The sequence below is a fragment of the Coenobita brevimanus genome, chromosome 92, assembly GCF_032717465.1.
Source record: "Coenobita brevimanus isolate Jiangsu-jjx chromosome 92, ASM3271746v2, whole genome shotgun sequence".
Lineage (NCBI taxonomy): Eukaryota > Metazoa > Arthropoda > Malacostraca > Decapoda > Coenobitidae > Coenobita > Coenobita brevimanus.
The window spans coordinates 14,329,630-14,354,962 of NC_137045.1; the positions used below are offsets into that span (position 1 = coordinate 14,329,630).

Sequence of the window (25,333 nt, forward strand, 5' to 3'; positions counted from 1 at the left end):
TCACTGTTCCATTCAGTCACTCAAAGACAACACACAGCTGCATGCAAACCCTCCTGATACCCACCCTTCTGAATCCTACTTCCCTCATGAGGACAGGGTCCACCTGGCCAGGCCGAGATGTGGGCATCATCCAGCCCTCTTGAGTTATCAAAAGAGGCTGGATGACTCCATCACTGATGCCTGTCCAGGATGCAACACAGCACTCCATTGTATTAACTACATTATGGAAGACTGCACTGCACACAATCGCCTGCACCAACAACACAACATACACTCCTTGAGAGCTCTGTGGGAAAACCCAGTCTTGGCCGTGGCCCTCTGTGGGGACTTCGGGCTGTTCGGCCAGACTGCCTAGGGAACAACTACTACTACCAAGCATACTAAAGTATATGAAAGATTAAAATTCAGTTTCCTACTAAATTTTTAATATAATCAAACACTACAGGACTTTTTTTTTTTTTTTTTGTTTCTGGCGGTGAAATAATACATCAACGTGGGAATCATTAATACAGTAACCAAGCCACCAGGAAAATTGCTTTTACCGAACAAAAGTATTTTTTTAATTTAAAGTTTGCATATATGTGAAAGTCATACATCATAATTCTTAACCAATTACCAATACAGGCATACATCAGAAGCTATATGTAATCCTTTATGACAGTGCTATTATCAGTACAGTACTGCTGCTATATCAACATGACAAGTAGTACAGCTGTCATATAAACTAAAGATTATCAGTATTACTGATTGCCATAATCAAGATCATAAACATGCTAAAAATATAGTGCTGAAAAATAACAAAAATTTCCAAGTAATTAATTTTAGTCCAGCAGTCCTTAAATTTGTACAGTATTAAGGTAACACTTTAGGGTTACTATGCAAAAAATAAAAATAAAAATCATAAATTCATTTAATTAATATTTCTTTCAAATATATCATTGAAAATTATGTAAGCATCTAAAATTTCATTATCTGACATTTGAAAATAAGTACATGATGATAATACATTTCAACAAAGGAACAATCAACTAACCTAGCTAATGCTTCAGTTTGTGCTGCTGCTGTTCTTTCCATCTAAGGGATAACATGAAACATAGAAAACTGTAACAAAATCAGTGACTTTAGGGCATCAACTATGATCCTCTCCTGCTACCAGTGTACAGTCTAGGCCAGTTAGTTTTTCAACACCTCAAAGCTGTCTTGAACCGAGAAAAGATACTACTATTGACAATTTGGGGTGAATCACGCTGAAGTCTTCTTCCCCAAGAGCAGTGTCCCAGGTGTGAACTGGAACCATCGACCTCAACCATGACACCGCTGAACCTCTGCCCACCTCGTCACGCCCTCGGCTGCGGCTGGGTTGCTACCACCGCCACACAGCCCCTTCAGCTACCACTTCCTCACGAGCGAGAGCGGGACCGGCTGCGGTACCGTGAACGGGATCTGGAACGTGAGCGATAGCGTCTCCTGTATGACCTGAAACGCAGACACAGCACCAAGATTTCACACTTGGTCAGACGATACTGGCTGCAAATTCAAGGGGCAGCTGCACCCCTTCCAAGGGAAACAATACTTATGAGCAACTGGAACACCAGCAAGTGACTTTATCAAGAGGATAATTTTCTATTTCTTGTTATAAATCTGCCAGGGCTATTTTTGTGACACTCAAAAACCTTTAAACAGTGTATATAAATCTATAGAAAATAATAATTGATATAATTCAGCTGATATGACACCAGATCAATGCATGACATAAATGACATTTTAAAATATATATACAAATTAGATTGAAAAGGTAAAAGTCAAGCTACTTTCAATTTGGATGCCATGACAAACTGCATTTGTCTGGTAAAGTAGGGCATACTTATTTTGCACATCACATACATACTCTCAACATGTGTCAATAATTCAAGAATGGTACTTCAGGTCACAACCATTTGTTTTACAATTGCAAATATCTGTTTTATAATACCAGTGAGCTGGTGGGAATCTGATTATTTTCAGTAGGTTTAACAGCATCAAACCTACCTGAGTATGCATCCATTTCATATTGTATCTCTTTACATGAACTTTCCATGTACATTTATGAATACTCTTTCCTTAAGGGAGTACAGAGACTGGGTGTTAACTCATTATAAAAAGAGATAAGCAGAGTGGTGGAGAGATCATATAATTCCACTCTCATTCCCCCTGGCTCTCACAATTTATCTTAGATCGTCTCCCATGAGCTGTGATTAAAGGCATGCTAGGTCAAGGAGCACAGTACTCTGCCCTTATGAGGATTAACTTTTGCACTGACTTTTATCATGTCTAACTCCAAAATAAGAGTGTATTCGACATATGTTCATGAAACATTTTCATCTTGAAATGATCCACGTAATTATCTAAACTAGATGTGGTTGAAGTTTAAGGATATCCCGTTATATCAGGCAGCCTCATCCTGCAAGTGTATAAGCGTATGATACCGAACGTCCAATATAGATTTGACAATTTTATGGATGTGCAAGTATGTAGGGAACACTGTCTGAGATTAACAATAATTTCAAACTACTGTATATGGACAAGTTGAAATACCACCTTTAACTGCAGTGCATTAGTGGCAAACAAATATACTTTTCTGTTGTAATCACACAGTGCGTATGGTACAACTTGAATCATTAATTTATTTTCGGAGCTAGCATTAAAACATTTTGATCAAAGAAATAGAAATATATCTTCTCTGTTACAATGAGATTATCAGTACAGTATTATTTCTTTGCTTCTGATGACCTTCATTCAGGAACAAAAGATACCTAAATCAATGACCAACAACATTTTACATATTGTTTCCCTCTTTTGGCGAGACGGAGGATATTGCAGGACACTCTTGATTTCATGTGTTTAGGTTTTGATAATGCCAGCATATGAACTTGACAAAGTGCGGTCTGTGTAAAGGCAGCTCTTCAGGATATATGCTAACAACCTGTGGACAGACTTTCATCAGGCAAGTGGATGCAATGTATCACATAAAGCCCTTTAATCCAAAGATGTATTTATTTTATTCTTATCTCCAGATGATTTCACTGAACTTAGGACTGACCTCTAATAGCGAAGGGGTTAAAGAAGGCTCTATCTAACCCCTCTAGTTTGCCAACTCTCTCAAGCTGAATAAAATCATCTCAAGACAGCAATAATAAAATGAAAAATTCAGCCTCAGATTGGAAGACAATACCCTTTTCCACATCATATGTTTCTCATTCACTTATTAATCATCTTCTAAATGACACCAAGCTTCCTACAAGAAATCACATTCTTATAAATTCAAAACTTCAAACAGTAAAAATGAAATATTTTAATAATGTATAATGAAAATCAGCACAACTGATACAAAAGGCATTAAAAACACAACAATGATAAATCCCACAGAGCAACCACATACTGCAGTAGTCAATCAGAACACTTTATACTTTTTTTTTCTTACAAACTATTAAAAAATATACATACATATCTAATGTAATTTGTCATACTTTTCAAAACTTACTAGGACCTTAGATAGTACAAGAGTTAAATGTCTATGAAATTACTGACCAAACACAAATTCTACAAACTCGCCTTCAGCAGCTCAATTTTGATATAATTATAAAGTAACGTTTCAAAAATGTGATACTTGGTTACTGTGCAGTATATACCGGTATCAGATGCTTCATTGGTATTATATATATATATATATATATATATATATATATATATATATATATATATATATATATATATATAGATATATATATATATATATATATAAAGTCCACTTCCTTAATGCCTTCAGTTTTTTTTTCTTGCTAACTTCAGACAACTTTATTCAGTATGGCAGAGACTCTTCAGTATGAAGGGGTTACACTGTCTTGATTACACCCTCTACTACTACAGATCCTTCCTAAGTTGAGTAAAAATGTATGGTAAGAGAAAGAATAAAGTACAAAATTTATTCATCAACAAATTTAAAGAGTTCATGTGACTTATAACTTACCAAAATTCATCCCCTTGGTAGGGAGTCATCTTGTTACCATTAACAACCTTAGATGATGTGCCAGATAAATATTATTAAACAAAAATTCACAAATTTGAGCTTTAGACTTGGTAAGTATAGTATGAAGAATGTTTGGCAGTACTACCAAAATTTTTCAAGTTACAAACATATGATTCATCACTTCAAACTTTAGCACAAAAACAAAATTTATTTTGAAATATCAAATTGCTGTACTGCCCAAAATTTGAAGATTTCAACTGGCAGACTACTTCCATTCTATCATATTTCCACATGTAATAGGCTTACCAAACTGAGTCATCTGTAAATCCTTCATACACAGTAACATAAAATGGCACATGTTTCACAATTGGACTTTTCTGTCTAAGAGTCAAGAGTACTCCAAGTCATGACAAAAGCAACTGTACGCAATGCTGCCTGTTGCAATTAGTGTTGCAAGTCATATCTTAAAACTCCAAAAATATTTACTCTGAAGAGAGCCCCAGAAACTGTCCAAGTTTCATCATTTCACCCTTTGAACTTCACTGAGTCACAGTACTAACTGCAAAAAGTATTATATTATTAAGCTATATAGTTCGTGATAATATCATGACACAGTGACAGAATTCTCATGCTGAACGTCTTGGTGCGTTTATACTCCTGTATGAATGCACTGATAAACCAGGAGCTGAAAAGGCACAAAAAACACTTCATGTTTAAGAAGGCTATAATTAGAGAGTACAATATAGTACTGCCTTCATCTACAAAGCATTCAGCAGTAAAGGGTTGCTCTCTCACATACTGTAATAATACTGGAGTACCTACAGTACATCAAAGAGGAAAACTGAAGATGTGCTACTTGAATTTGAATATAAATCAGAAACAATAAAAATAATACTTTCTAAATTAATTGAAATTATTTCCAATCATTATGAAGGTTAACTACCATACTTTCATTTATGTCTCATTCAAAGTTGGCACTATCATTTTTCAGTGAGTGGGACACTTTGTTATGCCAAACACTGCTTTCATCACAAGCAGGGTTTCTGACCATAGTGTAGTCCATTTTGCCTCATGTTTGCCATCTCCAATGTTGATAATCACACACTGTTGACCTCTTCACTGGACAACAGTAACACACTAACACACGACTCAAATTACAACCCCTAAAGCTGTGGACCCCGCCATTTCACATTTCTGAAATTAATTGATGCATGAGTATGATTATTTAAAAGTATGAAATTGTACAATTCCTTACTACAATGAGGGATATTGTATAACACATGTGATCACGAGAAGCATGGCTGAGATGCTAGAATGTACAGACGAAAGCGATAATCAGCATCCCCCCGCCCCAGCACAGCTGTGGACCTTTTCTTGTCTACCACCTTTGGCAGCCTTCCCCATCACGTCACTGTGAACTCACTCCCACCCACTTTCGGCATTTGTTTTGCCTCAAAAGTGAATAAGTGGGTCACTGATCCAGGCCGTATCTGATAAAGGGTGACTGATTATTGCTTTCATAAGTACAATCTGCCTAAGTACTACAAGACTTCAAAGATGAGCTAAAGAATATTGTACTCTGCAAATAACTTGGCTGGAAGAGGGAAGACTGGTGGCCAGGAAAAAAAAAATAATAATAATAATAAAATAAGGGTTCTCCACATACACTACCTGTTTGACATTTGCTAAAACCATGATCAGCCTTGTTACATATCAGTACACACCTGGATATAGATCTGTCAAACACTTGTCTGACTAAACAGCCCTGAAAATTTCTGCCTATTTACCATGACAGAAAAAGCAACAAATACATTACAGAAGGTTTCCTAAATATTTCACACTGGGGGAAAAAAATAAAATAACAATAATAATTACTTCACCTGACACACATAAGCTACCTCGTCACACAACACATTTTTAAAAAACCATAAACTACTTCCCTTTCTTCTTTGCCAGTTGTAAAGCGGTAATACCTCCTTCCAGACCCAGGGAATGAAATCAAGAACAAAAATATCTAATAACTGCCTGCAAATGTTCTATATATGTGCATGAAAGAAGTGTCTGATGATGTGCTAAGCTGTGAAGTGTTCAATGAGTCTGTAGTAAAGATGCGGTACAGTATGAACATAGCTGTGCAAAACTAGCACGAGGGTGGAGTGCAAAATGACAGCTCACCCCTACAGAAAATGAGACTCCCAAGAGGAAGAACAGGCCAGGATCAGCTGACTATCATTACGCCAAATCTTTTAGTGGATTCTCACATATCTTTTCGAACAAAAATCTATCAAAGTACCTCCCCCCCAAAAAAATAAAAAATATAAATAAAAAAATAAAAAACACCACTACAATACAAACTTCTTGTGCTACAAGTCAGCATCAGCAATATCAAAAATGCAGGATTCAGTTTTATGTTGTAACTATACATTGGTATATTACTGGCTGTTTCATACATCAACTTCATGATCAAGAAGTAAAAAACCTTCCCACAAAGCAAAACATACCTAATGCAATTATTAGGCAACAAAAACTAATCTTATAGCTAGAGGATCAGGTTGATAACAAGGGTGGGTGCCCTAGAAGGAAGAACATGCTGAGGTCATTATATGATGGCTGCCTGCATCTTAACTGCATCACTCAGACAAGTAAGAAACCACTACTGTTTGTCTACTGTCACGGATCAGTATAAAACAGGAAAATAAAAAAAGATGGAGGCATGGAATGGGCAGGAAGTGCTGAGAGTGTACAGTCCTGGAAGAGAGAAAATGAAAGTACTGAATGAAAAGGCATGATTTAGTGAATGTAGCAGCTATGTACTGGCATGGATGTAAGATATGTTGAGCGTAGTGTTGGAAGAACTTGGAGGAAGAAGGTCCTGACTAAAAATGGCACAAAATCCAGTCAGAAGTTGTCAATTCTATCTATCTATCTATCTATTGCCAGATGCCTCAATCCCGTTTGGGGTGGCCACAAATAAATCGCCTCCAAGTCGCCCTGTCCCCCGCCATTTCACTGCCCTGCTCCCAACTCACACCCCCCTCTCTCATATACCTCTCCACCACATTCCTCCATCTCATCCTCGGCCTCCCCCTCCCTCTTCCCCCCTCCACCTCACTCACATACACTCTCTTCGTCAGTCTTTCACCCTCCATTCTCTCCACAGGGCCAAACTACCTCAGTGTGTTCCTCATAATGCTTCCTATCACATCCACATCCACACCACAGTGCTCCTTTATATCTTCATTCGTCAGCCTGTCTCTCCATGTGACTCCAAAGGCTCCTCTTAAATAACTCATTTCCACTGCCCTCACTCTTGACTTGTGTCCTTCCAACAACGTCCAAGCTTCACTTCCGTACATTAGAGTTGGTATCACAATACTGTCATGTAGTAACTTTTTCACTTCCATGCTCACTTCCCTGTTTCTTATCACTGCTCTCAAAGAACCAGCAACCTTTCTTCCCTGCTGTACCCTTTCAAGCACTTCACCCTCCAAACCTCCATCCTTACTCATCACACTACCCAAGTACTTAAACGTACTCACATTTTCCAATTCCTCACCATCTAACCTCGCTGTACATTCACTGACTTCACCTCTCTCAAAAACCATCACTTTACTCTTCCCTACATTCACCTTTAGATTCCGTTTCTTACACACACTCCCAAACTCATCCACCAAGCCTTGCAGCTCCCCTTCGTCATCACTCAACAACACAGTATCATCTGCAAACAACAGTACAGGGAGTTTCCAAACACTATCCTCTCTCACCAGGGCCACTCCAACATCCACTACCCTACCTTGTACCTCTTTTATTACCCCATCCATGTACAGATTGAACAACCATGGAGACATGACACATCCCTGTTTCTGTATGTTATTTAGTATACACTAGGAAAAAAAAAAAAAATGCAATTCCAATAAGAAATATGCATTAGCTTAAATCTGCATAAACTCTCGAATTTCCCATCAATGTGACAGTAGTCAGACTGACTCTTACCAGATAGGTAGTGTAGTTGTTGCACTCCCAGGCCCATCTGAACATGAACCTAGTGGACTGTAGGCTGAAGTTACCCTCCTCTTGCAGTTCACCATACTCCTCTAAGGAACTCGGAGGCAGATGACGGACACTTGTATAACTGGGCAATGGAACCGCCAGTCATACCAGTGCCACCACAAGAAGGCACCCTTCTCCAGCACCATAAGTAATGCAAAACACTTAAATGTGAATGTTAATGTCTGTGAGGTGGAGTAAAGATTTACAGGGTTTCAGCAGTAAGTGAATGACTGAATGATAGTTTGGACCATTTAATTATGATGAGGTGGTAGGTAGGGGCACTCACCACTCACTCACTCGATGCAGTGCTGCTCTCAGGTGTCTGTCCTTTCCTCTTCTCCTTCCTTCTTTCCTTCCTTTCTCTTCTACCTTTCTTTACTTCATTTTTTCCTCATCCTTCTGCCTACAGATGACTTTACACTCCCACTTCTGTCTTTCTTTCCTTCATTCTTTCCTCTTCCTTCTGCCTATGGGTAAGGGTGACTCTACACTGAGTGACATGCAAAATGGTTTCCTGTACTCCAGGAAATCATTTACTATGCTGGCTGGTAATCATATAACCAAATTATGGCGCCTGGTGGTTTTGCGGGTAGTTATGGCACTCCAATCAGATTGAGCCGGTGAAGGTTTACATCCAGGGGGTGGTTGGGGTTTACTGCTCACACAATGCGGGGTTTACTGCTCACACAATGCCACTCAGGGATGAGTGAGGCTGGCAACTCTCATCTTAAATGTCAGGACCAACTTGCCTAGCCCCGGGCTCCTATCCTCATGGGGCAACGTAGGATTGGATGATGGATGGATAAATGGATGATTTATTTTAGTTATCCCATTATCAAAAATGTTTTTTCTTGTTCTCTGGACCTTACTCTCACCCCTTACATGGGAAAAGAGGCTGGGATAATAATGATGATGATGATGAAACTTTAAAATTGTGATGCTTTACTGCATTTCCATCACATGTTTAGTCCCACTGTCTTTGTAACGTTAAAAACTCAAATACTCATTAATTCCTTCATCCATCTATCTATCTATAGCCCGACGCCCTAATCCCGCAAAGGGTGGCCGCAGACAAAACGCCTCCAAGTCACTCTGTCACCCACCATTTGACTACCCTCACCCCAACTCACCCCCCCCTCCCTCATATACCTCTCAACTCCATCCCTCCACCTCATCCTCAGTCTACCCCTCCCTCTCCCTCCCTCCACCTCACCTACATACACCCTCTTAGTCAGTCTTTCATTCTCCAATCTCTCCACATGTCCAAACCACCTCAGTGTATTCCTCCTAATCTTCAACCACATCCACATCTACCCCACAACGTTCCTTCACTTCTTCATTCGTCAACCTGTCCCTCCACGTCACTCCACATGCTCCTCTCAAGTAACTCATTTCCACTGCTCTCACTCTTGACTTGTTCCCCTCTTGCAAGGTCCACGCCTCGCTTCCATACGTCAGGGTAGGGATCACAATACTATCATGCAGTGACTTCTTAACTTCCATACTCACCTCCCTATTTCTCATCACTGCTTTCAGTGTACCAACAACCTTTCTTCCCTGCTGTACCCTTTCACGTACTTCATCCCCCAAAGTTCCATCCTTACTCATCACACTACCCAAGTACTTGAATGCACTCACATTCTCCATATCCTCACCATCCAACCTCACTGCACACTCTGTGACTTCATTCCTCTCAAACACCATAACTTTACTTTTGTTTACATTAACTTTCAGCTTCCTCCTCCTACACACTGTCCCAAATTCATTCACCAAACCTTGCAACTCCCATTCATCTTCACTCAACAATACTGTATCATCAGCAAACAGCAACACCGGAAGCTTCAAAATCTCACCCTCATTCATTAGGGCCACCCCCACATCCACTGCCCTACCTTGCACCTCCTTTACAACCCCATCCATATATATATTAAACAGCCATGGAGACATCACACACCCCTGTTTCAGTCCCACATTGAGATCAAAGAACTCACTCAGCTCACCATCCACTCGCACCGTAGCCCTAGCTCCCTCGTACATACTCTTCACAGCACTCAACAATTTCCCCTCCACTCCATATATTCTTAATACCTTCCACATACCTTGCCTATCTATTCTGTCATGAGCTTTCTCCAAGTCCATGAAGGCAGCATACACTTTCCTTCCCTTCTCTAGATACTTCTCCACTAAACATCTTAGAACAAATATCTGATCTACACACCCTTTTCCCTTCCTAAATCCCCCTTGTTCTTCTCCAACTATAGTAGCCGCAGCGAGAAATGAACGCTGTGGTGGGGCAGCCGGGATGACCGGGGATTCCCCCACTGTAGCCATATCCACATGTCACCGACCATAGAGGTAGGATGTCACCGACCATCGGCCACCGCTGCAGCCCCGCTCCATGATCCTTACCCTGTGTCTCTGGCTTTCTCTTTCTCTCTCGGTTTCTATATAAACTGGTGTATTTTCAAAACTAATTATGAAATTATTATGACTTTTGTTCCACACCACCACTGAGGTAAAAATCAAGGAGAGTTTTCTGTATAAAGGTTTCCCCCCCCCTTGTCTGAGGGCAGGTCAGTTCTGGCGAGTGTATAATTATAGATCAGGCGGAGGTATCGGCAAGGCCGCACTCCCCCGCTCATATGCCACATTTAGGAGGGGGGGGGAAACCTTTATACAGAAAACTCTCCTTGATTTTTACCTCAGTGGTGGTGTGGAACAAAAGTCATAATAATCTCATAATTAGTTTCGGAAATACAACAGTTTATATAGAAACCGAGAGAGAAAGAGAAAGCCAGAGACACAGGGTAAGGATCATGGAGCGGGGCTGCAGCGGTGGCCGATGGTCGGTGACATGTGGATATGGCTACAGTGGGGGAATCCCCGGTCATCCCGGCTGCCCCACCACAGCATTCATTTCTCGCTGCGGCTACTATAGCTCCTCTGTCATATGCCTAACCCTATCAATGAGTATTCTACCATATATTTTACCAGTCACACTAAGAAGGCAAATACCCCTATGGTTACCACATACTTCTCTCTCCCTTTTTCCTTTGTACAGAGGAACAATTATACCTGATTTCCAGTCCTCTGGAACCCTTCCCTCTTCCCAAGCCAATCTACACAACTTCCATATCCACTCCACAACAATCTCACCCCCATACCTAAGCATTTCACCACACACTCCATCAATTCCTGGGGCCTTTCCCAGCTTAATCTTCTTCATCGCTTCCACTACTTCCGACCTACTGATCTCTTCCTCCCTCCTCTCATCTCTTCTTCTCCCAGCCATTCCCCAACCACTTATACTCACACTGCTCTCACTCTCTACATTCAACAAATCCTCAAAGTGCTCCTTGCATCTCCTCAATTTCACTCTCTTCTCCACCAACAATCTATTATTCCTATCTTTCACTCCCCTACTATTTCCCCTTTCACCCTGCCTTACTTTCTTTACCTCCTTCCAAAACAATTTCTTACTCTCCCTCCATTTCACACTCAGATTCCTCCCAAACTCTTCATCCACTTTCTTCTTACTCTCCTTCACCAGTCTCTTAACCCCCCTTCTCCTGCTCACATATACCTCTCTCTTCTCTCTCTCATCTTCTTCCCTACCTCTACTCGCCAACCATTCACCATATGCCTTCTTCTTTTGTTCCACAGCTCGTTTCACCTCATCATTCCACCATGCTGTCCCTTGCACACCCTTGCATCTCCTCCTCACTCCACAAACCGCCTCACACGCTGCGCTTATCTCTTCCGTGAATATCTTACATACGTCTTCCACCCCTTCCATCTGCTCTAGCTCATACCTTCCCAATCTTTCTTCCACTATGCTCTTATACTCTGTCATTTTCTCACTATCTTGCAATTTCTCCACTCTTCTCACAGGAGCTGCTTCCTCCTGTCTTCCCCTTCGTCTCCTCGACCACTTTCTTTGCAGCTCTACCTTGGCCATCACTAAGTGATGGTCCGAGACTCCATTCCCCCACCCTCTCCACACCCTTGCATCCAACACTTGTCTTCTCATTCGCTCATCCACACACACGTAGTCTATCATTGCCTTTCGTTCAACAAGTTCACCATCTATCCTCCTCATTACTCTCCATGTATACCGGTGGATCATCTTATGACGAAAGTAGGTGTTGGCTATTGCCAACCCCTTACCAGCACAGATGTCCACCAAAGCACTACCATTCCCATCTACTTCAGCTGGCACACCCCACTGACCAACTACTCCATCCACTCGTACATTCCCAACTTTGCCATTCATGTCTCCAATCAACAGCACTCTCTTGCTCCTCTCAAACTTGTCCATACATGCTTCTACTCTCGCCCAAAACTCATCTTTCACTCTTGCCACTCGATCCTCTGTTGGAGCATACACACATACAATCGCCCATGCTTGTATACCTACTTTCATCCTCACCCATACAATCCTTGCACCCACTGTTCCATACTCTCTTATATTCTCCTTCCACTTCTTGCTTATCATCAGACATACTCCCTCTCTTGCCCTCTCATTCTCACTGACTCCCACACATATACCTACACCGTATTCCCATTCTCTCATCCTTTCACCTTTCCACTTAGTTTCAGTCAATCCACATATATCCACTTTTGCATCCTCAAGCACCTGGACAATCTCTCTCTCTTTCACTTCATCATTCACTCCTCTCACATTCCATGTTCCCACCACATTCCCTTCATCTCACCTTAATATTTTATTTTTGCTATTGCAAGATGATTTGATTCAGCTTGAGGAAAGCCCTTGGATGAAAAAAAAGATAATGCAGCAGGTATAAATGTGTCTCGAGAAGTGAGGTCAGTGGTAATGAATGAGAGAATGCAGGGGGTAAAAAAAAAAAAAATAAAAAAAATAAAAAATAAATAAATAATATCAATACTGTAGTTCTCTCACCTTCAATTGGTCTAGAAAACTGAACTTTTGTAGACTATTACACAATGGGTCAATGGCAGAATAAGTCAATACTACGACAATATCCTCTAAACAGCACCACTTTGTTACTAGCACTGTTCTAATCTTAAATTGCAGCTCAGTATTGAAGATGGATAGATGGCAATTTCTGACCAAGTTAAAGTAGTATAACATACAAAAGAAAAGAATGATGAACACTACTGGGCACATTACAGTGCAGCCTTGTTAAATGACGCTGTGTTATGTGATAAATCAATACAACAATAATTAAAAAGTTATACCCTGTTTCGGTACATTAAAAAATTAACTGCAATTTTGCTACAATGATATTTTCAAAAGCCCCCTCCAAGAATCTCGTGCAGACGTGACGATGCTTTCAAGCAAAAATGGTTGCCCAGTGAAGTGGCAATTTTTTGTGTGTGAAAAACTGAAACTTGCGACTTGAAAATCACGTTAACCTTACATAACCATCATCCCCTTTCTAGGCCTCTTCACAGTTGCCTGAGAGAAGATGCCCACCCAGTGTTTACACTGGCTGTGATCATTGTCCTTCGTTTTATTTTGTGTGTGAAAGGCAATTGGAACGCCACTGTTATTGCCAAATATGAGTGCATGTGCTTGACAAATATTGCAGTGTGGATTATTAAGCAAAATGATACTGTATCTTTTCGCATGGAGTGGTTGTCAAGGCCCTCCAACTGTCCCCCATCCAGGGGATGGGATGACCCTTTGCTATGACCTGTACCTGCATAGGACAAACTTCTTTTTTTTTTTTTTTTTTTAAGGTTCTATGGTCAAGATCACCCTGCCTAACCCTACTGAACCCATGTTATATCAACCTCATTATGCGATAATTCGTCATGCAATAGGCCTTCACTTGATGCAACCCTGCTACATAACAAGGCTGCACTGTATTTGAGCAAGGATTGTGAATAATGTTCCAAATACAAATGGAGTCACCAAAAACAAACTATCTGCTAAGGAAAAGAAAGCAGATGTAACAGGAATTTTCAAATATTGAAAGGTGTGTTTGTTTGAAGAGAAAATTAAAGTGGTCAAACTGGTACAGAGACTAAATCATGAGAATGGAAGTAAAAGAAAATAAGATGGATAGATACGATGAAAGATAACAGAACAGCTGATCAGGATGGTATATAAAACTAGATGGGCCTGGATAAAGATGCATTTAAATCTTTTATCACAGCCACTTCATATCATCTATGTACGGAGTCAAGGAATATGTAGACAGATGGATATATATGTACTGTATAAGTAAGTGTGGGGTCAACGAATAAACAGACAGATATATAAGTGGATGATGGATGGATGAGGTAAAGGAATATGTTGGCAGATGATCGGTACAGAGTCAAGTATATGTAGACAGATGGATAAAAAGTCAACAGAAATTGCAACTTATCAAGAGGGAACGACGGTACAAGCACTGCAAAGAGAGAAATCCGCAGTCGGGTATCCAGTCACTTTAACCAAAGTACTGTACTTCCTTACTTCGAAGATTTTTTTTTCTCTCTAAAATTCCCAGTTTTTCCCAAAAGCTTTTATTTAAAAAATGGGGTGGGTGGGATGTGTGATTAAGTAGAGCAGTGATGTAGCTGGTCTTGTTGTATTTCATCATGCAAACAGCCAGTGTTGATGTGAATAATGTATGAGATCTGATGGTATACCTATAAATGATCCTAAGCTAAGGTTGGGATAGGCTAATCCTCACCTAAGGAGAGATGGCGTGGGTAGACTTACATCATGCGGAGTTAGCGGGGTCGAGTGCCACCACCACTGTGGCACCATCATCATGACGCTTCTCTCAAGGCACTACACTGGGTCGCTTCCTCTCCCCACCGCACCAATTACCCAACCAATGACCACAATACCAAACCATAACACATCCTACGGCAAAGCAAGGGCAATTTACTAGCACGACCCCACACCACACCCTCACTCTTTTCTTACCCTAGCTTTCTATGCTCCCATTCAATGACATCACCCTTAGCTTTCCAAACTTCAGTACAATACTTAGGTATGCAAGAAATTTAAACGAAACCGGCTGCAGAATTTTATGTCCACTAGTACCTTCAAAATGTGGCAAATGTTTTAACATTTGCAACATCTGCCATATACTATGATTACTGTGTAATTCAGTTATGACTATAATACTGACTAGCAAAGCCTTCCATACCTTACAGTACTGTAGAAAAGCAACTGATGATAAGCAATGTCATAGAATAAGAATGCTATTCAGTGCTATGGTAAAGGTAAAAGAACAGTGCTCATTAAATATCATTACTACAAAATAAACATAAGGTTTCACATCCTAGGCCACCTAGTGAAAGACGTAATATTGTACCACACAAACAAACCCTTGACAACACAATGAAAGAAATGTATAAACAAAGGAGGTGAACCGTGAACTTTGGTTAAAGTGGACAACATATCTAATCAATAATACATTAGTTCTATGGAGCCATAACGGTAAATGATGCAGTGTGAAAAAAAAAAAAAAAAGTGATTTTGCTAACTGGCTCTTACTGAATATGGAAACTGATTTATACCTCTGAACAATGAAGGGGTCACGAGTGAATCATTTTACCTACCCCAGTGAGTACAGACAATGGCTGGCCTGGGGCCACTGCTGTACACAACATACGACTTACCCTGGTGGCGTTGGGGGTCGTTTGTAGCCAAACTTGGTGTCAGTACAGTTCCGCGAGAAGTGTCCCAGTTCCCCACACTGGTAGCAGCGCAAGTTGGGATCGTAGCCACCCCTCATCCGTCCTCCACGTACACGAGGTCTAGCTTGTGTCACCTTGATGCGACAGTGACCGATCATACTGCAAGAAAGAGCTTAAATAGTACAACAGACCCTTGCCATAATGAACTAATTGGGGGAAAGTCAGGTCCGCTATATCCAAGGGTTCCTCCCTCTCCTTCCCCAAAGGTGGGATTTCAAGCACGTTTGAAAATAAAATAATGTAATAGCATATTCCATTACTGTACAAAAAATGTACACTATACACTTTTACACTAACCTGGCCCATAATTTCACCCTTTTGCAGCTTCTTTCACATTCGTATCAATGCACTCCAGCATGACTAATACAGTATTACTGTACACTCAACCCCTTGCTATCACGCGTTCAGCTATCACGCTTATCTGCTATCACCCACACATCAAATGCACAACCATACATGCTATCACACACCCCAAAACCGCTATCATGCGTCGAGTTTGAAGACAGGCTAGGCGAAACTTATTCACACGGCACTTCATACGAGGTTTGCAGAGGATATGATGGTTAATCGGAACGATAACGTGGTAAAATTCTCGATTATAGCATGGGCATTTGGAATGCATCTGAACGGATTCCTGCCGAGGACACGACGGGCAAAACAGTGACCAAAACTCATTCGGCTCAAAAGAATATATCGTACTACAGCACTGAAATTTAGCCTAACGCTGAATACTTATTAATATTGTATTTTAGAATAAATATCAATCGTTTTGAAACCCTTATAAAGAGTTAATATTTCTTATGCCGAAAAAACTGTGATGTCGAAAAAGTAATCACGTGTTTACAACTGAGACAGGGCTCTGACAACAGTATGAGGAACGTGTGTGATAGCGTCCAAGTTTTGTTCCACTTAAAGGTTCCTCAGCCATTCCTGATATAAGGTACCATGTGATACCACCTTTAGCTGTGGACACTAAAGAAATGGAGACAGCCAAAGAGACCTGGCGGCAACTAAGCCATTCCCAAGCCTCAGAACCCATCAAACCACCCAAGCCGTAATCCTTATAAAAGTTTGATGGCCTTTTATGTTGTTTATTAATATAATAATGCTTTATTTCACGTTAGAGGAGAGATTGGCAGGAAATCGTAGGCATAAAGTGGTTAAAAGTTAGAAAAATGGGCCACCGAAAAACCAATTAGAATTTTGCCCATTGATTGTTCAGTTCAGCTATCACGCGCGTTTCCTGTGACCAATTAGGCGTGATAGCAGGGGGTTGAGTGTACTGTATTCTGTTATTACAACTCGGCGATCATGATGGGTAGATGGCAATTTTAGGCCAGCTTGAAGGTAAATGTGTAGGAAACACATGTATTGCGACCAAATGCACCCTATTTAACCCCTAAGCGCCGACTGACATGTATAGCCGTCACAATTTTGGGAACAGAGCAATGCCGGTTGACGTGTATAGCCGTAAGTGTCTTCCCGCCACTCTTTGAACTTTAACTTATACTTACTCATCGACGGGACCACCTGGAGATGTGGGGATACTTTCATTTGAAGGAGGAAGAGTTGGTGAGTCTTATGTATTCTAAATTTTTTCTCTAGTTATTTTAGGCTGGCAGATATTAGGGTCTGAAGTAGGGGTATTTTTTCCAAAATGAAGATATCCCCTGTAGAGAGAAGCATGCGACATCGGAAACCCCCCGGTGTGTAGAGGTTAAGGGATGTTGTTTGATATAGCCAACAAAAGTTCGGTGAGCTCTGTAACGACTGTTAAATCCAATATCCACTATACCAGGATTTGCTACAGCAAGAGTATATTTAACCTGCATACTGAATGTACATTATGGCCCTATGCACTGCATATCACTGATGGCATCCCTGAGGTAAGACCTTTGTAATAGTAACATGATGATGATAAATTATCATTACCTGTAAGTGAAACACAAAATTGATAAATAAGTACAGTACTCTTCAACCAACCACGGGGGTTAGGTTCCTGAAAACCACTGTGGTTGGAAAAACCGTGGTTGGTGAAGGTGACTTTATATGAGGAAAAGAGGATTAGGGAAACCTTGATCAGAGGTAAAAGAAGTATAATATGAAAAATAAGTACTATTATTCAGGTTTTATTGCACAATTTCACACTGTACCAAATGTAATCATAAACAAAAAAAGAAAAGTACAGTAGAATGTGATTTGCTGTACTTCAGAATTACGAAGGTCATCAGCTGGAAAGAAGAGGAAAGTAGTGACACAAGGAAGGAAAGCAGCTGGTGCTATGAAGGCCCTGATAACAAACAAAGGCTTGAGTATTGCAGCTGCATGAGGCTTACATGAAGGAGTGTTAGTTCCAATTTTAACATTTGGGTGTAACACTATGGTGTGGCATGAAAATGAAAAGTCAAAAGTAAAAGCAGCAGAGATGGGACTATTGTGGAATGTATGTGTAGTACAAAGTGGACAGAATACGGAATAATGAGATTCATGAAAGATGTGGCGAGAAGAAGTCTGTGGACACCAGAATCAGAGTGAGTGTATTGAGATGGTATGGTCATGTGGAAAGAATGGATGACAATAGAGTGATGAAAAAGGTATATCGGGCAAATTTGAAGAACGAAGGAGGCGAGGTAGGCCAAGAAGAAGGTGGAAGGATATGATGGGTAAGTGTGTGGGGAAGAAAGGTATGGAAGTTGGTAAGGCTAAGGGACTGGCAAGAGACTGACCTCGCTGGATGAAGTTTGTGTGAAGCACATGATCAGGGATTTGGCACCCTTTTTTAACATGACAGTATTTGAATTGGCTCTATTGGATGTGTATATGTGAAGCTACAGAACATGGTGAAAATTTCTGGAATATCATATGGAGCCAGGATTCCATGGGTTGAATGATGAGTGAACAGAAGTGTGGCCCATTTGAATTGGGCAAACTTTGGCTGTCTGGACACTGCTACTCCTCACCCCACCCTAGGTTGGAAAAGGGAATCCTGATGATGATGATGACGATGATCAGCTGGATTAAGTAACGTGTTGGTGGAAAGCTGGGGACCACTACCGGCTGACTTAGATGATGACCTGCAGTTGCACAGGATAAATGGTTGCTTCATTTTATTATGGAGATGTTTCTGCACCTGTTTGCATGGAGACAATAATATATCCAATCCATGCTTGAATTTCAGACTCTGTTCCCACCCGATCATGAACCATTCATTTAGATGCCCATTTACCCTTACACATGCTTCACTACCATCATAAAAACTCTTGACAGCACCTAGCAGCTTACCATCTACACCATACGTGCTCAAAACCTTCCACAATCCTTCTCTGTCTACTTTGTCGTATGCTTTTTCCAGATCCACGATTGCCATAAACACCTTATAGTCCTTCTCACAAGCCTTCTCCACTATCTGTCTCACTGCAAATATTTGATCCACACATCCTCTGCCACTCCTAATTATATAAAATGCCATTAGGCAGTAGGAAAGAGGTATGAAGTATAAATAAAAAAAACCATGGCATACTGTTCATATGAATATACAGTACTTTATTAAAGCCTGTGGAGTCACATGGAGAGACAGGCTGACGAATGAGGATATAAAGGAGCGTTGTGGTGTTGATGTGGATGTGATAGGAAGCGATATGAGGAACACACTGAGGTGGTTTGGCCATGTGGAGAGGATGGAGGGTGAAAGACTGACGAAGAGAGTGTATGTGAGTGAGGTGGAGGGGGAAAGAGGGAGGGGGAGGCCGAGGATGAGATGGAGGGATGGGGTGGAGAGGTATATGAGAGAGGGGGGTGTGAGCTGGGAGCAGGGGAGTGAAATGGCGGGGGACAGGGCGACTTGGAGGCGATTTGTTTGTGGCCACCCCAAACGGGATTGAGGCGTCTGGCAATAGATAGATAGATAGATAGTAGAATGAGCATGCAGCTTTGCGAGTGAAAGTGACAAAGCTACAGGCAAGTGAGTAAAGATGTCAATGTGGAGTGTGACGAGATGACTAATTAGAGAAACTATTAATATTTTGAAGGAAAGGATGGTTCATTTGGAGAATGCCCTTACAAGAAAGAGTCCTACTTCCTACCCTAGATGTTCATCCATCCATCATCCAATCCTACACTGCCCCATGAGGAGCATAGGAGCCCGGGGCTAAGCAGTTGGTCCCGACATTTAAGATAAGAGTGAAGGTAATATGGGATTAAAGCCTGAGCAAAGAATGACAGATGACATACTAATAAACATGCCATAAAAACTGCCTTTCAAAAAATGACCAAAGGCACAAGCAGTAAGGACAGCAAACCAGATTATACTGCTTAGACTAAGAAATATTTTGAAGCTGAAAACATTACCAACATAAACTAATACAGCCAGAGACCTCCTAATAAGAACTTACATGCCATCAGTCTCCTTGAGAGCACGGTCAGCATCCTTTTGATGGGCATACACAACAAATGCAAAACATGGGGGATTTCTTGCCATCCAGATTTCTCGCAGCCGACCATACTTTTCAAATACACGCTCCAAGTCACGCTTCCTCGTGTCAACATCTAAAAAAGAGAAGTAGCTGCTGCAAAATGGGAAAGGTGGTACCATAGATATCATTAAAGGGCAAAATATGATGGCATTTGGGATCCTACCCACCCCAAGTACTAGTAGGATATCAGGTTAGGATGATCACACTGTTTACACTAACTTACTGTACTGCAAGTCGCATGGCATGTTATTTCAGCATCATCACTGTGATGGTAATGGGAACAATGGTAACACCCAATCCAAAGCACCCATCTCAGGATTCAAAGGGCCTGGGACTCATGAGAGCCCAAGGCTACATTACTGTAATCCAAATCATTTAATACCTGGGAGGCCATCCCAAGTTCCAGCAGTGCCTATATGACAAACACTATATAGTCACCTCCTGGACAAAAACTGTGGCACATTCATGTACAGTAGGCCCTCCATTTTAGTGACAAATTGGTGCCAAAATAACCTTGCTGAACCCGAGGGCTTAATTAAATGGGGAAAATTTTAATTGGTCCTGAGGGGTCAATAGTTTTTCTCCTATTCCACTTAAATTCTATTGCTGAGAAGTAATAAGTAATTAGTATATTAACATAACTTTTGAAAACTAACCCATAAAAAAGAAATTGAGGTGCACTGATAAAACTGAACTAGTATCCAAGGTTGAAAAAGTTAGGCTAACATCCAACTCCATGGCCCCCCTCCACGGACCTCTCCTCCACCACTGCCTCCGCCTCAGCCACCACTTCGTCAAAACCTTAGAAGTCAATATCCATTGGCAGGCTATGTTAATCTTCTTTCATGTTATCTTCCATATTTACAAGTTCAACTGCCTTTATCACTTGCTTGTTTCCTTCTCGTTTGCAGCTGAAATAGAGAATGATCAGATCTTGTTTATGGTCCCAGCTGACTGGGCTAAATAACAGGGTTGCCAGGTTGGCATTTTTCAAGCCAAATACACATCCAGCACATCGATAACCGAAAACTCGCTACACTGAACAAAAGAAATTGGAGGAACATCCCTACATTCTGAATGGCAGTCACTTCGCTAGTACGAACACTCTGCCACTCCCTAAGTTTGATACGGGTGCATCTGAACACGGACGTGGTGGTGCATATGGCTCTCCCTGTCCTTCCTCCATCCATTCCCTTCTCCCCCTCATCCCCACTCCCCCCCCCACCAGCTGAGTGAAAATGGCTGCTTCCTCACCGAATGGTCAGAGTCGCCTGGATGTCCTCAAGCCGTGCAGTGGTAACAGACCCTAACTCACCAGATGAGCAAAAATGGCCATGTTACCTCCCTACCAAATAGTCAAAGTCACCTGGCCAAGTAGAGGGAAGGAGAGAGGGAAGAGAAGGTGTGAGAAACAAAGGGAGTGGAAGAAGAGAGAGGGTGCGAAGAAAAGGAACACTGGGAGAGAGAGATGGTGAATGTTAGGGGGAGAGAAGAAAAAAAAGGGGGATAAAGAGGCTAGAGAGGAAGGGAAAGAAAGAGAATATGAGAAGAGGGAGGGAGGGAAGATAAAGTAGAAACAGAGGGAGTGAAAAAAAGACACAGGGAAGGAAGAAAAGGAAAATGGGGGAGGAAGAACGCAAGTGGAAGAGAAAAAAATAGAGAGAGAGAGAGAGAGAGAGAGAGAGAAAGAGAGAGAGAGAGAATAGGGAGGAATGGAAGAAAAAAAAAAAAGTTTGAAAAGAGGGAGGGAGGGAGGGAGGGAGGGAGGGAGGGAGGAGGTGTGAGAAGCAAAGGGAGGAAAAGAGGAAGAAAGCAAAGAGAGAGAAGAAAAGTGGGAGAAAAAGAAAGGAGAGAACTGGGGGAGGGCATGAAGGAAAGTAAGAAAATATGAGAAGCAGAGGGAGGGAGGGAGAGAAGTGTGAGAAGCAGAGGGAAGGAAGAAAAAAACATGGGAGGGAGGGAGAGAGGAAGAAAGTGAGGGGGAGAGAAGAAAACAGAGGGAGAAAGAGAAAAAGACTAAGGAGGAAGGGAAGGAAAAAGAGGGTGAAAAGATGGGGAAGGGAGGAAAAATAAAAAGCTGTTAGAAGCAGAGGGAGGGAAAGAAGAGTGGGAAGGAGGAAAATGACACTGGGGAAGGGAAAGATGGTGCAAGAAATATGAGACACAAAGACTTAAAAAGACTTAAGTAGGAAGGGAAGACTGGGGAAAGAGGGAAAGAAGGGGAAGAAAAAGAGGGAGTGTGAAGAATGTATGAGAGAGAGGAAAGGAAGCAAGAGAAAGAGAGAATGAGATGAAGGAGGATGTGAAAGATGTAAAACGAGAACAGGAAAAGTGTGTGAAAATTCAGAAAGTAGTGTGTGTGTGTGTGTGTGTGTGTGTGTGTGTGTGTGTGTGTGTGTGTGTGTGTGTGTGTGTGTGTGTGTGGGAGAGAGAGAGAGTGTTTGCCTTGGCACGACTTCCCTCATCTATCTTCTCTCCTTCATTTCTCCTCTCATTTGCTGAGTCATCACTGCCAGGTGTGTCTTCCTCCCTGTCCCCTTGCCCTCCCCTACCCCCACTAGCACACTGCCTGCCAGCCTGGCCCATGCTCTCCACTCTTGCTGTGTCTGTTGCCCTGAATGCATCTCACCACCACACCTTCCACCACCTTACCTTCCGGCATATGAGATGTTTGATGTCTCATATTTTAGCATTAGTATTGTTTATGAAGGTTACAAAATTACCTATGGTGTTTCTGTGCCAGTCTCTATTGAGTAAAGTATATGAGAGTTTTTGTTTGGGCCTAGAACGCATCTCTGGCATTTCTTCAGTATCTTATGGGGAAAATTACTTCAATATGCTGAATACTCGCTGTCCAAACACTCCCACCAATACGTAACACCACTGGATATCAGGATATGCCTGTATCTCAAATTTGGCTTTTTAATCCCCGCCACACTCATCGCCTCATATGAGGCGATGTGCAGGCCACACCTGGCCATGCTGATCACCTCATACGAGGTGATGGGTCTCGATGCATGAGGAGGCGTCAATGGATTCCATGCAAATGTTGGGTCTCCCTCTACACCATCAGAGCTGTTGCCATGCCCTGCCACACTGCAGTTGCCAAATACCACATACAGTATTTAGTAATTCAGCTCTCATTTGTAACCTAGCAATGGCGGATTCACACCCGTCTACCTCCCACGGTGCCGGCGACTTATCATTGCCTTCACAACCACCCATGAGGCATAAATGACAACGAAACAAGGATGATGAAGAATTTGAGCTCAGAAACACTTGGCCTGATGACAAAAAAAGTCAACCTAAAAAAAAAAAAAAAAATGTTGGGACCAACTGCTCAGCCCCGGGCTGCTACGCTCCTCATGGGGCAATGTAGGGGGGGGGCGGGGGGGAACTCACGGAAGGTAATCGGGTTGACAAAAATATGTGCGGCGGGGGTTAAAAACCATTTGGCCTCAAATTTTTCTGTTTGACAGCAGTGGTTCACGGTTTGTGCTTGGGAATTATTTGCCAATAGTGAGACTTGCTGCCAATATAAAGAGAAAAATATTTTGAATTTTCTTGCCAACTGCAAATCCACCAAAATGGAGGGCTAACTGTACAACTTACTCTGACATGAGATATTAACAACCATGACAGTAAGGCATCAACTTTGTTTATACTACCTTACAAAAGTAAATAAGTGTAAAGCATTCATTAACCCCTACACCGCGGGCATGTTTACCGATGTTTTGCGTGTGCCGCGGGGTTATTCGGGCTCCGACAGACTCTCAAAAAATATTTGCCAAAAATCAGTTATTAGTCCTAGAATATTAAAATTATATATGCTTATGGCACATACCTTCAGCTTTCTCCTGGAATGTTTGTTGAGCCTTCGTCAGTTACCGTAGGACTTGTGGAGACCTCTGAAGTTGGGTAACGAAGTCTCCACTTTACACTTCCCGACAACCCGTAATATGATTACCACAGCCAGATATTAACACTATAAACACTACTCTATGATTTTCAAGTAGTTTGGGATCCATACTCCAGAAAAAAAAACACTGTGAAAGCAATGAAAATTATGAGCGCGTCTGACCGCCGCACTTGTGCTAGTTCGCTCTTGGTACTCTGTCATTTATTATTCATAAAACCCCTCACACTTTATATTTCTATTACTATATAACACTTATATATATCTACAGTCTTTACCCATAAGTTTCCTTCAGTAGTATTAGTTTATTGTCACTGTAGGGATTCAATTTCTTTCAGTAAAATACGTAGCATTCACTTTCTCGTCCTGTATACTGGCATTGAGAGTGAATGTCACTTTCATCTTCACTCTCATAACTCATAGTATTCAGACATGCTATAGTGAAACTTTCACTTTCATTACTCCTAGGGTATATATTCGTATTCTTATAATACTACTCATTTACATTTCTATTTACGTTCTCTATTTTATTTACATTATTTACATTTCTATTTTATTTACACTGTGTTATGCACTGTCACTTGAAGTAACTTATAAAACTATTTTCCATTGTTCACGTATATTTACATTCATTACTTTCACTTGCTGTTTACACATTATTTACACATTATTTACAATTCCACTTGCACTGTTTTACTCAATAGAAAGATCGTAGTCACTCTTTTATCAATTGTCAGCCCTTTACCTCTTTCCACACGAGGTTTAGTAGGGGGTAAAGGTCACAGGGCCCTTTGCATGGGGGTGAAAAAAGGCCCTGAAGTCAGCAAGAGGATGAGCCGTACCTCCTCTTCGGAAGATGAGAGAGAACTGATAAAGGAAGGCCGGCCCGGGTTGAGGCCTACTTGGGGGTTATTCAGTGCTACCAAAGTAGCTCTTGAAACAGCTATGTATTTCACTGAAATGATTGGCAGGAAATCTAGACAATACATTATAAATTAGGTAGTTCCAGGTGAATGTAAATATCACTTAGGCTTCTCCCTTCCCTCCTTATATGTATATTTATTACGAAAATAGACTGACGAAGAGAGTGTATGTGAGTGAGGTGGAGGGGGAAAGAGGGAGGGGGAGGCCGAGGATGAGATGGAGGGATGGGGTGGAGAGGTATATGAGAGAGGGGGGTGTGAGCTGGGAGCAGGGGAGTGAAAT

At 41.4% G+C, this 25,333-nt stretch overlaps 1 protein-coding gene across 9 annotated transcripts in view; it reads right to left on the reverse strand.

Moving 5' to 3' along the window:
- Window positions 1-413: 413 nt before the first annotated feature.
- Window positions 414-25,333, reverse strand: part of LOC145412127 (uncharacterized) — a 40,643-nt gene continuing 15,723 nt past the window's right edge. For 3 of the 9 annotated variants that reach the window (XM_080282049.1, XM_080282050.1, XM_080282052.1), the window contains exons 4-6: window positions 20,131-20,284; window positions 15,662-15,838; window positions 414-1,443 (exon numbers count right to left, since the gene is read on the reverse strand). In XM_080282049.1, coding sequence (XP_080138175.1) covers window positions 1,401-1,443; window positions 15,662-15,838; window positions 20,131-20,284 — 374 coding nt within the window. In that variant the 3' untranslated portion in view covers window positions 414-1,400. Of the gene's footprint in view, window positions 1,444-3,316; window positions 5,201-5,224; window positions 5,497-14,721; window positions 14,898-15,661; window positions 15,839-20,130; window positions 20,285-25,333 lie in introns of those variants that run through there. The other 6 variants (XR_013899533.1, XR_013899534.1, XR_013899532.1 and 3 more) reach the window with 6 other exon arrangements.